At 36.0% G+C, this 17,577-nt stretch overlaps 1 protein-coding gene across 3 annotated transcripts in view; it reads right to left on the reverse strand.

Moving 5' to 3' along the window:
* Positions 1-232: 232 nt before the first annotated feature.
* Positions 233-17,577, reverse strand: part of LOC125661172 (multiple epidermal growth factor-like domains protein 11) — a 56,650-nt gene continuing 39,305 nt past the window's right edge. Inside the window, exons 9-19 of one of the 3 annotated variants that reach the window (XM_056147162.1) lie at positions 16,210-16,356; positions 15,576-15,716; positions 12,847-12,996; positions 12,357-12,494; positions 9,693-9,842; positions 9,341-9,490; positions 8,048-8,197; positions 4,666-4,815; positions 2,719-2,859; positions 1,394-1,531; positions 233-543 (exon numbers count right to left, since the gene is read on the reverse strand). In XM_056147162.1, the coding sequence (XP_056003137.1) occupies positions 455-543; positions 1,394-1,531; positions 2,719-2,859; positions 4,666-4,815; positions 8,048-8,197; positions 9,341-9,490; positions 9,693-9,842; positions 12,357-12,494; positions 12,847-12,996; positions 15,576-15,716; positions 16,210-16,356 (1,544 nt within the window). In that variant the 3' untranslated portion in view covers positions 233-454. The remainder of the gene's footprint in view (positions 544-1,393; positions 1,532-2,718; positions 2,860-4,665; positions 4,816-8,047; positions 8,198-9,340; positions 9,491-9,692; positions 9,843-12,356; positions 12,495-12,846; positions 12,997-15,575; positions 15,717-16,209; positions 16,357-17,577) is intronic. The other 2 variants (XM_056147163.1, XM_056147164.1) reach the window with 2 other exon arrangements.

A 17,577-nucleotide genomic window follows, 5' to 3' on the forward strand; every position in this document is an offset into this window, starting at 1 on the left:
TTAGTGATATGACGATTCAAAAGTGTTATTTTCACAGTTTTCGGCGTGAACAGGCAGTTTTCTGGAATGATAGTGTAGAATACATGTAATGGGGATATCATTACTGCTGAAATATTAGTTATTGCTAAAGGAAGTAATTACATGCCATATAAAACAGAGATACTATTAGTCAAACAATATTTGTCCATTGGGAAACATTCACGTGAGTATAATATTTTGCAACGAAACAATAAATCTCATTAATATTTATTTAATGTGCATGAAATAATTCCTATAGAATATACATTTGTAGGCGAAACTTTGAATAATACCAATATAACGAATATAAAGACATATATAACATAGTATAAAAGTCTCCACCTATTCCATATAATGTAATAATCTAAATATATCAATATACTAGAAATATGGTTTCAAAACGTCCTATACTATAGATGTATCGATGTATCTTCTCTTACTTCCCGATTTGCTTCTTGCACACCGCGTTACACACATTAGTACAAAGCGATTTACACATGAATCCAGAGGTTCTTGGGTCCCCTTCTGAAAGAAAAATGGTGCATCATTTTGAAAGCATATAATCATGGTTGGTAGTTTTCATTAATGATACATTTCATAATATTTCAATTCTAGAACAGTATGTTACAAGAAATGTCCGGTAGACTGCGTGATGGCTTTACATATAACTATAAACTATTAGATATTGACTGATTCGTCAGTTTGTCCTTTCCACTTATATATATTATATTTATGACCTAGAGTTTGTTTTGAGTTCGACCCCCACTCGTGTCATGGTCGCTCTAACACTACGACGAAGTTAGTGATTGTTCCTTCGCCAAATGGTTGGCATTTAGAAGAGAGAGTCAGAGGTCTTTCGGATGTGGCCTTGAAACGAAGGTTTCGTGTTGTGGCAGCCATTGTTATGTTAGGGAACCTGCTATGGACATGGACGCTAAGCAGATGGTTAAATTTGTGGTACTTCACCTACAGTTGGTGACGTCTCAATATGAGTGCAAAATTCTCGAAAGGGCGTAAACCAAAGAAATATACCAAACTCTAGTCTATCTTTCTGGGTTTTTTTATACATGTAAAAGTAGATATTTCCTTACGACAATGTGTTCTTTATTTCTACCTGTGAACTCACTGTGGGTATTTTTAAAACTCAATTTATATATTTTACATGTTCTATAGTATCTTACAATCGAGATACATTTTATACTTCATGCATGAAGTCATCATTACAGTGAAAAGTGAAGTATGTTTGATTTACAGGGAGTTTATACTATGTCGCGATGTCAATTCTACTGAAACAAAAATCAGACGTAATAATTTTTCTTTAAATAGGGAAATGCCAACTATTTTTGCCATTATATCTTCGAAAAATGGCACCAACCTGTGTCACACTTCTTCCCCTTATATCCCGGTTCACATGAGCCAGAACAGGTTCCGTTGATGTGGTTACATGGTTCGTTGTCTGCACAATAACCACACCTTTCCATGCAAGCTTTCCCATAAAATCCATGACTGCATTCTAAAATTTATATTTATCAAATGTGGAAGATATTTATTTATTTTATTTTATTTGTATTTTATGAATACGAATCATTATTATTTAAACAATTAAAATGATCTCATGCGAAAACAATCTGATTAGAATACAAATGTCTAAAATAGCACAAAGCTAATCAGATTGATTTGTCGAAATGCGTATCTGGTGCATCAAAACTGGTACCGTATAAGTTTTACATTGATACTAAACTATTTTATGATTCCATTGTTTATATACAAACTGTATCACAAAACATAGAATTAATTAGATAGTGTATGCCTTTGACTAAGCTCTAAATATAGAACAGAGAAACGTATACATGTACCTACATACACATGGAAAGAGACTCCAATAATCCCAAAAGCAATCCATTTCTTACCCTAATTTTACAATGAATGGTTCCCTACCGGATCGATTGTTATTTTAAATATATAATGAAAAATAATATCGATCATATCCGGGGTAAGACGATATACTTAAACTCACTGTCCCTTATTTGATGGTATAATACAAATGATGATTTGGCTGATCTATTGGAAGATGTTGTTTTGCACAACAGAAAATGTAGCGTCTGGATTTATCCGCATCTGATAGCAACTGCTCACATGAAAGTCCTATCAAAAATACAAAATAGCGCGTTTCGCAAACATATATACCAGAGGTGGGGTGTGGTGCCTAGGAAGAGTAAAAAAAGCCCTGTCGACCGGTCACACCCACTGTGAGCCATATTTCTTGAGATATCCGGTAATGAAAAATATGATAAAAGATAATATGCCACAGAAATTGTGCTCGTGTCTATGAACTTATCTCACCAGAAGATTGACATCAAATTATCATCATTATCTTGACCTTTAAACGAGGAGAGAGGTGGCTCTAACATTTAGTTTGACAATATTTAAAAAACTCTGGACCCGCGCATGTAAATGTAGTTGCGTTTACCACAACAGTATTACCGTGAACATTATCTGGGGCAGCACTGTTTTGTTTTTATGCCAAGTTGAAATTCAGTATTATTTTACTGTGCTAATATTGATAATACAATACTGTGAGGTATTTCAAGTTTAATTGCTACAAATAAAGCTTCGATAAAAGGAGCATTTCAATTGAGAAAAGAAGTTACAGGAAACGCGTATTAAATATACTTGAGATGCTACTTCAGAATGACCTACTTTCGTTGCAATACGAATTTGTCCATCCATTCATACAACCTCCGGGACACAAGCCGTCTGTTTTACTGCACGGCAATCGATCAGCACAGTGACCACTGCAAGTCACCATACAGTTGTATCCAAAAGTCCCGTCATCGCAACCTGAAAGCAAAGTTACATTGATAGTGAAGAAAGAAAGGTAACTCTGATGTATGATTGCAGAAACGTTGATCACCGAATCGGACTTACATTATTGGGAAAGAAAAGAACCATTCACGTGATAGCATGGTCATTTCCCAGTGTAATTTCCGCAGTTAACACCGAAACTGATGTCAAGAATGTACAAGAAAAATACAATATAATCTTACTGGTATTTTGCAGTACTATACTACTGATACAATACAATTGTGCAGATATTCTACAAGTTAAAAATTACAAGGCGATAAAATCGTCCAGAAATTTTGCAGTTTTAAGATTAAAACAATTAATGACTAATGGCTGAAAATGTGAGATCCAGAGGGATTATATAATAGGTCTTAGTATCCCTTGCTTGTCGTGGGAGCCGACTTAATGCGGAATCCTTCGGATGATACCGCAAAACCTAGGTCCCGTGTCATAGCAGGTGTGACACGATACAGATTCCTCCCTGCTCAAATGTCATAAGCACCGAGCATAATTATGCAGCTATTCCCCAGCAGTGGCGACCCTTCCATACCAGAGAAAAATTCTCGAGCGCGACATTAAGCAATATACAACCCACCAACCAACAGAAATGCGCACTCAATTTACAACCTTTCTAAAATAGTATTCTGGACGAAGTGAAAAGTTACTTTGCTACAATAAAAATGTATGAATATTTCAAGAAAGGGTGAAGATAACAAACACTATCAATCTGATAACTCCTTTAAAGAATAGAAAATTAGAATTAGGGAAATGCAGTCTCTGGATATATCAGAGAAGGGATCAGGTTTGTTTTCTATAAAAAAACGTCATCGTTAGTAGTAAGCATACCTGTCGACCTGTCACACTCGCTGAGAGCCCTATATAAAAGGTGAAGATGATAGCGAACACTGATCAATCTCATAATCCTCTAAGCAATACAGAATAGAGCGTTGGGTTGATTAATGATTGATAAAATATTGTTTAACGTGCCTCTCGAGAATATTTGACTCATATGGAGACGTCACCACTGCCGGTGAAGGGCTGCAAAATTTAGGCCTATGCTCGGCGCTTATGGCCATTGAGCAGGGAGGGGTCTTTATCGTGCCACACCTGCTGTGATACGGGACCTCGGTTTTTGCGGTCTCATCTGAAGGACCTTAGAGAGTTAAGAGTTGGGCAAACACGGATTCCTTGATACACCAGAGGTGGGATCAGGTTTCTAGGGGGAGTTAACATTCCCTGTCGACCGGTAACACCCGCCATGAGCCCTATAAGCAGAGTTATCTGTAATAAAATTAGTGTGTCAAGAACGGCCTAACAATCGGTATGAAACAAGTCAGACAGCATTTGACCCGATGATAGGTTGGTAAACAAGATTGTTAATACGACCATAGAATTTGCAAAATGTTGACTTTTTAAATAAAACTGTTGAAACCCCTGCAACATCAACTTGCTGGTCAGTAGCTTGTCTCGCTTTAGAAAATGATTATACGCAGAACAATCTCTTGCATATCGAATCAAATATATTGATCGATTAAACGGAGTAATATGTAGCCGAAATCAGTGTCCAAAGAACGGTCTTAATCGGTAAAATACAGCACACAGCATTTAACTTAATGACAGATTATATTGGTAAATTAGCTAGTTATCAGGACCATAGAATTTGTGAAATGGTTATTTCAAAGAAAACTGTTCAAACCCTTGAATATCAATTTATTTGTCAGTAGCCTGCTTCGATTTAAAATCTGACCATATGCAGAATGCCCTCATTTCCATATATTCTGCATTTAAATCATATAATGATACCTTGGTCGCATTTTCCATCAGATGTGCGCTTCCATCCTGGTGCACAATACCCAGAAGGACAAGAACCATTCACGTGATCACATGTTGCGTTCCCTGCACAATGTCCACAGACACGAAGACAGCTGGTACCGTACATCCCTTTCTCGCAGGCTACAATGATAGGAGTTTAATCTCAAATGTTAATTTATCAATGATGCTTTGCATGAGACTTGTATTGTACTTTCTCCGTCATGATCACTGTATAAGTCAGTACACACAGTGTATCAATTGATCAACAACATAATACTTTTTTAGTCCTCTACTGACGAAGTCGAAGGTGACTTTCGGTTTGTGCTCCGGTCGTCTGTCCGTCTGTCCGTCAGTTCAGTTTTCCGCACCTTTTTCTCTGTTCTTGTTGATATTTATCGAATATTTAGTACATTCTTTTGACATAAGAAGTTACAGATCAGGTTTGAATTTTGTCTCAGTCCGTTGATGTTTCACTTAGTTATATCCCTTGGAAAATAGCATAAATTATCAGTTTTCAAGACTTTTTATGTGCTTCCAGAAGTTCGTTTGATATTTGGTGCATTGCTTTGCTATAACATTTTACAGATTGAGTTTGAATTTCGTCTCAGTCCGGTTATTTGCATTAAGTTATGGCCCTTGAACTTCGAAAAATAGCATGGATTTCTTTCGATCCATTCATTTTTTACTTAGTTATGGCCCTTGAACTTAACATAAATCATTAGTTTAAGTCCCAGTTTCTCATTTCTGTAGATAAGAGTATTAAACTCAATAAAACCTATAACATAGTAATACAACAATGTAGCTAAGTTATTCATGATCATCTACATTTCACAGTTGATAGACTTGGTTAAATACCTAAACCTAATTATAAATTCATCTTTTTTCCTGGTTTAGTCTTTGTACCTGAATAGTAGTTGACTTCTAACCATTCCTATCCTGATTCCACAATTTTTCCTTTTACCATAACCTACATAATGAACTTTGAATATTGTTGCGGTGCAGTAATTTTTGCAGCCGGTAGGGAACTGTGTATTGCCATGCAATACTCTCAGAATGTTTGTTATATCTAAATTTATAGATTTCGTATTGGAGTATCAGTAGCATGTCTAACATCCGTACAAAGTTTCATCTAAATAAAGGCAATTTGATCTTTAATAGGGTATCTTGTTTACAGTTTCCATCATCTGCATGTTTCCCTCGGGATGAACAATATCGGGAATGACAATACCCATTACCGTGATCACAAGGTTTTACCAGGTGTAATATCCGCAATTGATGGCATGTATGTACAATACCCCGTGACATGCAGTTATAAGACAAATCGCATCTGGTGCATCAAAATTAGTACCGTATAAGTTTTACATACAATAAATTATCACCGATATGATCCAGTTATAAACAATGCATACAATAACATTCCACAGACATTCAACAGTTATAACATTAATACAATCTAATGAATGCAATACCATTTCCGTGACATTATAGAGTTATAAAATTGATACCATTAAATTCCACAGACATTCTAGGGTTTAGATATTAAACAAGGTTATAAAATCCTCCAGATATTATGCAGTTTCAAAATCACTACAATCAATAACTAATTGTTGAACTGCAAATTCAATTCATGACCTTCAAAAGATAGTTTTCCAGACAAAGAAAAAGTTACGTCACTACACTAAAATGTATAATTACTAAATCGTGTAATCAAATCATGAAAAGGTGAAAATAACGAACCCTGATCAATAAGAGTAATTACAAATTATACAATGCGCTATATAAATGCCGCACATTATTATTATTATTATCAATCTCTTCACTCCTATAAAGAATACAAAATTAAGAGTAGGGAAACAGGAATCCCTGGATGTACCAGTGGTGGGATCCCTGTCAACCTGTCACACTCACCGTGAACCCTATATCTAAATCAGGTAAACCGTAATCCGTAGTCAAATCAGTGTGCTTGCTGTCAAATGCATTTAAGGAATAACTTGAAATATCTAATTATATTATTGAAACCGGCTTTATAGTTTTCTTTGAAATAATAATGTACAGATCTTTCATTTGGAGGTTTGTTTTTATTTTCCTTCGCCTTCGAATCTATTCTCTTGTCAATAACGATTATCAAATGTTATGGTTATTATAACATGTTTTAGCAAAAACATTGCATATTTATTTTGCCGAAGCTTTTCTCAATAGAAAAAAACCCTAATGTTGAGTTTCGCTATATATCTAAATCTGTTTTAGATATATACATATTCAATTTTGTGAAAGATAAAAACATTATGCACTAAATGATGGTAATCAAAGTACACATTGTGGATATCCAGGGGCGGATCCAATAATTGCAGTCGGGGACAACTTAATGAGGCATGGGATCAGGGGCGGGGGCACCTTGACGCCCCGAGTCAATCCTGGCCTAAGACCTGGTGGGTATCCTATGTCGTAATTTTTAGTCTTTTTTGTCATCTTTGATAGAGGTAAATCAATACGATGACGCAAATTTTAAGGATTTTTGGAAGAAATGTAAGTTCTCCCAATAAAAGTTCTTCAATAAATCAAAATATTTTGGTATTTATTGCTCTGAAAGTGAAGAAATTATTTCTTCTTTTATCCTTTACATTTTTTTAAACAAGAGCCCACAATTTACCTAAAATTTTTAAAAATTTGCCGGCGCCCTTCTTAAATCCGCCACTGATATCGATACATTTACTATCATATTTTGTTTTGTAAAATTAAATGTCCCCTCGTCTGTACTTAGATAATAAATTAAATAGTAAATGTATAAATCTGCATTTTTGAAATTAACACTCGTCACTGATTCACAGAGAGTTCTAAGATATTTTAAGAATAACTAAATTGCGGGTTTCATTTGAACTGTTTGTTATATATATAAACTATATATCCCTGTTTGAATCCGTGTTAAGAAAGGTTGTCAGTACCCCTTGCTTTTCGCAAGAGGCGACTAAGTGAGGGGGTCCAACGGATGAGCTCGCAAAAATAGATGCTCCGTGTCACAGCAGGTGTAACACAATAAAGATCACTCCCTGCTCAAAAGCCATAAGCGCCAAACATAGCCCTCGATTTTGCAGCCATTCATTGACAATGGTGACGTTTTCTCCATAAATATTCATCCCTGCTCAAAAGCCATAAGTGCCTAACATAGGCCTAAATTTCACAGCCAGCCATTCACAATGTTGACTTTTTTGCATAATACACGTAAATTGGATATGCATGATGGATGTGAATTGCATATAACCTCTTTCTCTATCTCTAAATACAAACAAGGCAAAAAAACTTTTTTTGTTTTCATTGTCAACTAGAAAATGGCATTGCCTTCAAATTGGGAGAAGATAAAATGTTTCACAATTACCTTGATCACATTTCCAATCTGCTGCTTTCTTCCATCCTGGCTCACACTCTTGTGGAGGACAAGAACCGTTTACGTGATCACATATAGCCATTCCTTTGCAATGTCCACAGTTATGACGACAGTTAAGGCCGTAGTATCCTTTCTGACAGGCTACAATAATGAGAGTTTTATGTCAGGTATTAATTTATCAATGATTCTTTGCTGGGGTGCCAACCTCTTATATTTTTATACTAGCGTACGTTATGACACACGCACTGATTAATAGAATGGAATCAATATGACTTATCAGATTTTTTCATTATCTTTATACATTTTTGGGACATAATTGACAAAAATACTAAACTGAAGAAAACAGTCGTTGAAATGTATCATCAAATCAAATAAGTCATGATTCATAGGGTCACGAAGAGTTCCCGGCATGGGATCGGGACAGCAGAGACAAGAACAAGACATTTCTTTTTCGTTTACATTGTCAACCAAATAGTGGCTTTTTGCTACGCAATGTTCTTCATAATCATCCATTGGGTTTTGGGAATGAATTCAGCAATAACGTTGGTACCTGTTATTGGTATACTATCGGGCTATTGACAACTACATTTTTCAGCTACAGGTAGCAAAAATCAAGTTTTTGATCGCTAACCATCGTAAGAAATTCTTAGGGATAATCGATCCCGATTAATTTATAGGGCTTGTGAATTGAGGAAACATTATTATAACTTATTTTAGTTTAATTTTACGACTGTGATATATCGTCCCTCTGTCAAGCAGCCAGCGTTAAAAGCAAAAGGTTACGGGTATCCCAGATATGGCCCCAGAAAACGAAAGGCAATCTCATGGTAGTCTTTGGCACCAAAAAAAAAAAAACTGTCACTGCTACATTATACGACCGTAAGCGCTAAGCTTTAGTTCACAACATACAGTGAAATAAGATTGTTGGAGTTGGTCAAAGCTATATGCAACCCGAAAATAAGGTGATTATTGTTACAGTATGTAATGGCGCAACATTGGAAAATATAAAAATACAATTTTGAATGACATAATGTTTATAACCCATCAGGAATACCTATATGTATGTGCGAAATTGCGCATTGTTTACCATTTTAGGTTAAAATATTTACTTAATCCACAAAACTTTTCACGTATTCATTTTATTCCAATCCTGGTGAAAACCATGAATTGAAATAAAGATATTGACATGTACCTGCACTAAAGTATGTAGATAAATTCAATAGATCGATGTAACAGATTAACGCTGCTTTGACACCAGGATAATATAAAATCTTAAACATATACCTTGATCACATTTCCAATCTGATCTTTGTTTCCATCCTGTTGCACACTCTTGTGAAGGACAAGAACCATCCACGCGATCACATGTATCATTTCCTTTACAATGTCCACAAACATGACTACAGTTAGGGCCATAGGATCCTTTCTCACATGCTACAATGATAGAGTTTTATCTCAAATGTTAATTTATCAATGGTTCTTTGCATGACACTATAATCACACACGTAAATATATGGAGGTTTCCAATAGTTTCCCTTACATGTGAACCGTTTTGAAATTAACCTGAAAAGAAATGGCAGTTGGATACAGCTATTTTACTTAAAGCTATCAATATATTGAAATGTAGAAGACCAACCTTGATCACATTTTCGATCTGATGTTTGCTTCCATCCTGGTTCACATTCTCCGGAAGTACAAGAACCATCCACGTGATCACATGTATTCTTTCCTTTACAATGTCCACATACACGACTACAGTTAGGGCCGTAGTATCCTTCTTCACAGGCTACAATAATAAGAAAAACTTCAATGATTTTATATACGATAATAAATATCGAATAATGGATGAAATTGAAGACAAGAAGAATTTTTCGTTGACTGCCTGGTTGACAAAGCTGATCGCTAAAGCTAACAATGAAAAACAAGAGGTACTGTGAGCAATGCTCTCTAAGAATACCCCCGCTTACCCCAATCTCCCAAAGGGTGTTGGTAATAGGTATAAACTACCTCTTTTCTGAGTGTAAAAAACAAATGTCATGACAAACCGAACCATATTGCTACTTCGATGTCCAGTGCGCGTGACCTTTGACCTTTTGACTCCAAAATCAATAGGGAACATCTTTATCCCATGGGTAGTCCATATATATGATATGGTGACGGTAGGTGGAAAGGATAACGCTTTAGAGCCCGGGAACCATATTGTTACTTCGATGTCCAGTGCGCTTGACCTTTGACCTTTTGACCCCAAAATCGAAAGGGAACATCTTCATCCCATGGGTAGTCCATATATATGATATGGTGACGGTAGGTGGAAAGGATAATGCTTTAGAGCCCGGAAACCATTGCGTCTACAGACGGACGGACGGACGGACAGACAGACGGACAACCCGATTCCAGTATAACCCCCCCCCCCCACAACTTGTTGCGGGAGTATAATAAATGAGAAATGTGACATGTCAATTGATGACAAAGTGATTGGGAATAATTTAAATGAACTGCATCCAAACATAAAAATTTCAAGAGTACGTTGTAAAGGTAATTTGATACAAAAAACACAGAGGTATCATGGTATAACTTGAATTAGTTCGTAATTGTGCTGCTGAATTGATGAGCGCTATATATAATTGAATTGTTGCTTTCTTCTAATTAATGAATTCAGCAGCATAAATAATATGCTATCAACAATTAAATTAGTGCGCAAAATAATTCAGAATTGGAGATATTATTGATTATATTTGAAGATATCTTTAATTGAATTGTTGCTCTCATCAACTGAATTGATAACATCTTCAAATAATTAAAGATATCTTCAATTATTTGTGTTGATGTTAATTTGGTGCTCTACAGAGTTCTGCATCTATTGCTTACAAAAGTTGTATTGATATTCGTGAAATATATAATATATTTTTCTCCTGAAAGTTTATTCATACTAACTCAAAATCTTGATTTAATGTAAAATTGGGATACATGACACCAAATACCGAAAACAGAAACCGGGCTTAGCTTGATATTATTTTGAGAAAAGAATCATGGTCACTGATATTCTCTTTAGAGAAGTGGACTGATATAGTCTACATGGATCCACGGATGTATGTTATGTGCCAGTCCATTTTTTTAAGAGAATAGCCACTGAGAATGAACCACGGAGAATAACTGATTGATTGATGGATGGATGGATGGATTGCTCTTTTCCGCCACACTCAACACTTTTCAGTTATCTGGTGGGGCCCAGTTTTTATTGGTGGAAGAGAGAACCCAAAAACAATGTACCAGGGAAGGGACCACCGACCTTCCGCAAGTAAACTGGGTAACTTTCTAACTTACCCGCGCTAACCAGAGGTAAGAGTCCGTGTGATTTTGAGCGTGATGTTCTAACCTCTCGGCAGGCCACGGAGGTCCGAGAATAAAAGATAAGAACACTCTAAGGCGTTTCTCTTTTCACGCCTTGACTAGCGAAAATGTGATGATATTGGATTGCCAGAAGAGTTCTAATTCACATTTTGTTTAATCAACACCTCTAAAAATCAACCGGAATAAACCCACGTGTCGGAGAGGGGGAAATATTCACTGATGATCACGGGGCTCGATTCGCAGCTCGGTAACAAGCGAAAGCGCTACCCCGACACCCATACCTTAAATGAAAACACCTGCAATAATTGTAAGAAATATAGAAGACAGCTGATCAATGCATTCTGATAAGAATATGACAATGATCATACATGTATGGCGGGACCTACATCAGTTAATTGTATGTTATTAACTCAGACTTTTTATTAAATTTGCTTTTATACAACAAATCTTGAGCACATTATCATGTCAACCAGGCAGTCAAAGAAAAAACATTCATTGTCTTTAATTTCATCCATTCTCTACTATTTCAAATTCGATATAATTGACCGTCGCGGTGGCCGAGAGGTTAGAGTGTTCGCCCCGCATGCGGAACGCAGAGGTAAGAACCCCCGCCGCGACAGACCTAAGTCGTTAAAACAGATAGTGACAGTTCCATCACCAAACACTCGGCATCAGAGATTACCTTAAAACAGATTACCCGTGTCACAGTAAGTGTGGCACACTATAGGACCTTCACTGCTCAATGACCGTAAGCGCCGAGTGTAGGCCTTTTGAAACCCTTCACCGGTCTTTACTATTCATTTTATTCCAATCCTGGTGAAAAACCATGAATTGAAATAAAGGTATTTAAGTATTGACATGTACCTGCACTAAAGTATGTAGATAAGTTCAATAGATCGATGTAAGAGATGCCTTCACACCAGGATAATATAAAATCTTCAACATATACCCTGATCACATTTCCAATCTGAAGTTTGCTTCCATCCTGGTGCACACTCTTGTGAAGGACAAGAACCATTCACGTGATCACATGTATCCCCTCCTTTACAATGTCCACATACACGACTACAGTTAGCGCCGTGAGATCCTTTTACAAAGGATACAATGACAGGAATTTTATGTTAGATATAGAATCATTACAGGCTGCAATAATGGGAGTTAAACACTGATTCATTAATGATTATGTGCAGGAGAGTGAGATAGTAGTTCCTTTCTCAAAGACTACAATAATAGAGTTTTATCTCAAATGTTAATTTATGAATGGCTCTCTGCATGATAATATTATCGAACACTCTCCATACTTGAATCGTTAATAAATGGTGGTTTTCAATAGTTCCCCTCACATGCGAGCCACTTTGAAATTAACCTGAAAAGAACTGTCAGTGGGATACAAATATTTTACTTCAAGCTATGAATATATTGAAATGTCGAACACCAACCTTGATCACATTTCTGATCTAATGTTTGCTTCCATCCTGGTTCACACTCTTGTGAAGGACAAGAACCATTCACGTGATCACATGGAGCCGTTCCTTTACAATGTCCACAGACACGACTACAGTTATCGCCGTAGGAGCCTTTCGCACACGCTACAAAATAGGACTTCTATGTCAGGTAATAATTCGTCAACGATTCTTGGAGGGGTATGGGGAGCCAATGGGGACAACATTATATCCTGATAACTCTATATTTATAACTACACAATACATCATTTGTTCAATGTAAAATAGAAATGTTAAATGTAAATGTAGAAATTGCAGTTGGAATGACTGTTTAAATGTTGTTACACAATGCGTTATCCGTTCAATATTTAGATAACAATGTGTTTTAGAAACTTTGAAGTTGTCAGTGTTTCATTTGTTCTTTGATCAATATAAATGCAAAACTTGTTTTTAAAATATAACCATCATTCTAATAAATACTTTTTGGTTTGTAATCATTGTTTACAAAACTCAAAAAAGTGCTGCATGAACATGTAGCACGTGAATTACTCATTCGTTCAAAGTAAATTAAACAGTTACTGTAGTGCCTCAATATGACGACAGAGGGCGTGTGATGTATCAGAAACTTACTACACTTCCATAATCAACCCATACGTTTTCAAAAATCAAATATGTCATGGTACTTGGACAAACATTACAACTATAAGCTAGTGTACGACGTCACGATAGATAGATACTGTTGATATATCTGCAAACATGAAAATGCATCGATTGATATCAAATGCATTTCAGGAATAATTTGAAATATTCACTTATATTATTAAAGCCGGAATTAGAGTTTTCTTTGAAAAAATGATGGACAAATCTTTCATTTCTGATTTCCTTCGATTTCGGAGCTAATGCTCTGTCATTAACGAACAATACAAAAAAGAGAGCTGGGCAAACAAGGACCCCTGGATATTCCAGAGCTGGGATTAGGTGTCTAGAAGTAGTAAGTGCCCCTTGTCGACCGGTCACACCCGCCGTGAGTTCTATATCTTGATCACGTAAACGGAGTTATCCGTAGTCAAAATCAGTGTGCCAAGAACGGCCAAACAATCGGTATGAAAACAAGTCAAACAACATTTGACCCAATGATAGGTTGTAGTGGCAAACTAGATCGTTATAACGACCATTTAATTTGCGAAATGTTGCCTTTAAAGAAACTGTTGAAACCCCTGCACCATCAACTTGTTTGTCAGTGGGCTGTCTCGATTTAAAAACTTATCATACGCAAAACAAGTCCTTGCGTATGTAATCAGTTGGGAGAAATAAACAGCATATGCAGGTGATTATGGAATATAGCTACATAAATATGGGAAGTTGACGATGGAGAAACTGCAATCTTTCCGTTTATCATAACGTTGAGTTGTTAGTTTGCAGTTAATATCTATTTTCAATACAATATATACATAAAGTATGAAACAGACGTGAACGAATCTGTGGTATCTTTTGTTTCGAGATCACAGTGAATATCAGTCTTCATGTGAACGGAAGTGAATTTTGCCTTCCTTGGATCCATCCTCGCAAACATCTTTCATTTTCTGTTTCTTGTTTACACTTTCCATCATTATGATAAAACGCTTGATTTTTATATTTTATATCAGCATACTTTACAAAAGCTTTCCCATACTCGAATCTCACATGTATACAAAGTAAAAAGCAACGCTAAGCAATGAATTTTAATATTTATCACAGTGTTGATTATAAAATCGCATATTCAAACCAAATATTTTGAAAGAAAAAAGATTACTGGATAAAACGAAAGTATTCATTTTCAATCATAACAAAATAAATCGTTTGAGCTCATTGATGTAGTGCACTAAAGTAGTTATTCTCTCTCTCTCTCTCTCTCTCTCTCTCTCTCTCTCTCTCTCTCTCTCTCTCTCTCTATTATTTTTAATATGTGGTCAGTAAATCCCATATATACAAGGCAGAAACATTCCATATTGAATTAATTGACTGCGTATAAAAATATTAGATGATCTACAAACAATGTAGGGAATACATAACTTACCCACTAATTAGCATAAATGTATGGGAAATGTAACTGGCATGCTTTTGAGCCTGAACCAGATATAACGCCACACACGTGTGACTTGAGAAGCTGTGTAACTTAGGTATTTGTGTTGAGTTCCGGTTTCAGATTAAACAGAACTTGGAAATTAATTTCTTTGACCGGAGTTTTCAGCTGCGTTATTACGAAGTCCGCCGCTATGAAACCAAACTGGATTTGAGATTGGAAATAACTCGTCTATTAACTGTCTATTAACTGTCATAAAGGTTTACCTCAGACGGCGGCGTATTGCAGATGTGATCAATGTAAATCAATGAAAATACCACATATTGGAGGTAAGAGATATATAGTCATTTTAACTAAAATTGAAGGTGTAAACTTATCGCCGTTTCTCAAGTGGACATATATCCAAACATCGATATTCATTCCGATTAATTATTTGTGAATATAGATTTCAAATTTTCAGTGTTGTACCTTTACCTTTATTGCAGTAAGAATGTGTCCATCCATCCGTACACCCCCCGGTAAGATGTATATAGTTATTTGAATTAGAATTGAAGATGTAAACTTATCGCCACTTCGCAAGTGTATGCATATCCAAACATCGACGTTTATTCCGATTGATTGATTTGGGTATATAGATCCCGCATTTTCTGTGTTGTACCCTTACTTTTATTGCAGTAAGAATGTGTCCATCCATCCGTACACCCCCCGGTACATACACCGTCTGTTTTCCTACAGGGTAATCCGCCAGCACAGTGACCACTACATGTATCCCTGCAGTAGAGTCCATAACGTCCGTCATCACACTCTGAAATGAGAATTTTAAAAGAATGTTTTAAAGCATCAAGAGATTATATCAAATCCGAATCTGACAGAGCTGGTATTTGTTTTAATGTACTTAAATTATGATGTCCCCATTCACAAAATCAGTTTGCCTCATGCATTAATGACGGGTTAAATATTGAACAGTTAAGAAATGCATGTTAATATTGCACACTGCCAATATTGATGAAATATCGGCTATTTTGAAGTATTTTGAGTGAAAAGGGATATAATTTAACGACTAAATACCTGAGTTATATAATAAAAGGGTTATTGAACTTATATTGGTGAATATCGGCACTCGTTGGCTGTCAATAGGGCTCATGGCGGGTGTGAGCGATCAACGGGGGATGCTTACTCCTCCTATGCACCTGATCCCACCTCTGTGTTTGCCCAACTACACATGTATCTATTTTGTATTGCTTATATGAGTTGTGAGATTGATCACTGTTCGTTTTCACCTTGCATTATAAACATACCTTCGTCACATCTCTTAGAGTTGAACTTCCATCCAGGTTCACAATACCCAGAAGGACAAGTACCATCCACGTGATCACATGTTGCGTTTTTCGCACAATGTCCACAGACTTGACTACAGTTAGTACCGTAAAATCCGTTCTTGCACCCTACAATGATAGAAGTTTTATGCCAAAACACTATTGCTAATTCATCATAAAGTTTACAAGACACCAGACGCCCTTTTGTTTATTGAATGATAAAGCAAACTGAAACATGCAACATCCAGCTTTTTGTAGTTTTACACATGACTGTATGTCTGTAAAACTACATTTCTCGATACCGGATTTCTTTCTTTATCAATCTATTGAAGAAAGATCTAAATGAATAAAAACACATTGGATCGCATATACCTAAAGGTTTTATTTATTGTAATTTGGATGAAAAACTAGAAAACTGTCCAATCAGTGGGGCCGCCGCCAAATATTACATTGTAATGGAGGTTATCTTCGTAATTCGAAAATTCAAAACTTTGTTCAAGAATAAGATTGACCTAGTGTACACGAGTGGCATGATACTTAAATTTTGAATAGTATGATATAGCTAATCGCATGTGTTGTGATATGTCATGGTGGTATGATGCTTAATTCATCCTTTAAAAAGTTATATCACATACACACACACGCGCGCGCAAACACACACACACACACACACACATATTATCAGCAATCAAGTTTATAAAATAAAATCCTGGTTGTACAGTAGTTGCAGTTTACTTGTTCTTCTTTTGTGTTACACGTAAAAGTTCTAATTTATTGATAGTATCAAAATTTCTCTCATCAGAGAGCGCGTTGGGCAGGCTTCTATTTCACCTCTTTCATCGCCTTTCTACAGTTAAACACGCTTATAACGAACACACTGATACGTAGTTCATGCTTTTTGCGAAGTGATATTTATTACCATATTGTGACGAAAATAATCCCCAAAACTCGGATATAACGAAGTTGTGTTGTAGCGAACTGTAAATCGTTGCCCCCGTTTGTTCGCTATCATCATGTTTCACTGTAAAATTCTTGATAATGAATGAAAGAAATTGGGTTCTTGTTTTCCGACACAGAAATAAAAGTTTCACTGTACAAGATCAGGAAGTTCGGTTCTTGTTTTATCGAGATAGAAATACAATTGTCAATAAATAGAAACTATTGCATATACAAAGTACATGTTCGTTATGCATTGGTCATTTGGTTGTGATATTCATGCATTATGGTTAATGGATAAGTGCTTTGACCGCATTAAACCTAATACTCAATGAAAGGTAGTGACTACTTATTCGCCAAGCGCTCAGAATTTTAAAATGAGAAATGGAACCTTCAAACCAAAGTTTCGTTTTG

The sequence above is a fragment of the Ostrea edulis genome, chromosome 8 (genome assembly GCF_947568905.1).
Source record: "Ostrea edulis chromosome 8, xbOstEdul1.1, whole genome shotgun sequence".
NCBI lineage: Eukaryota > Metazoa > Mollusca > Bivalvia > Ostreida > Ostreidae > Ostrea > Ostrea edulis.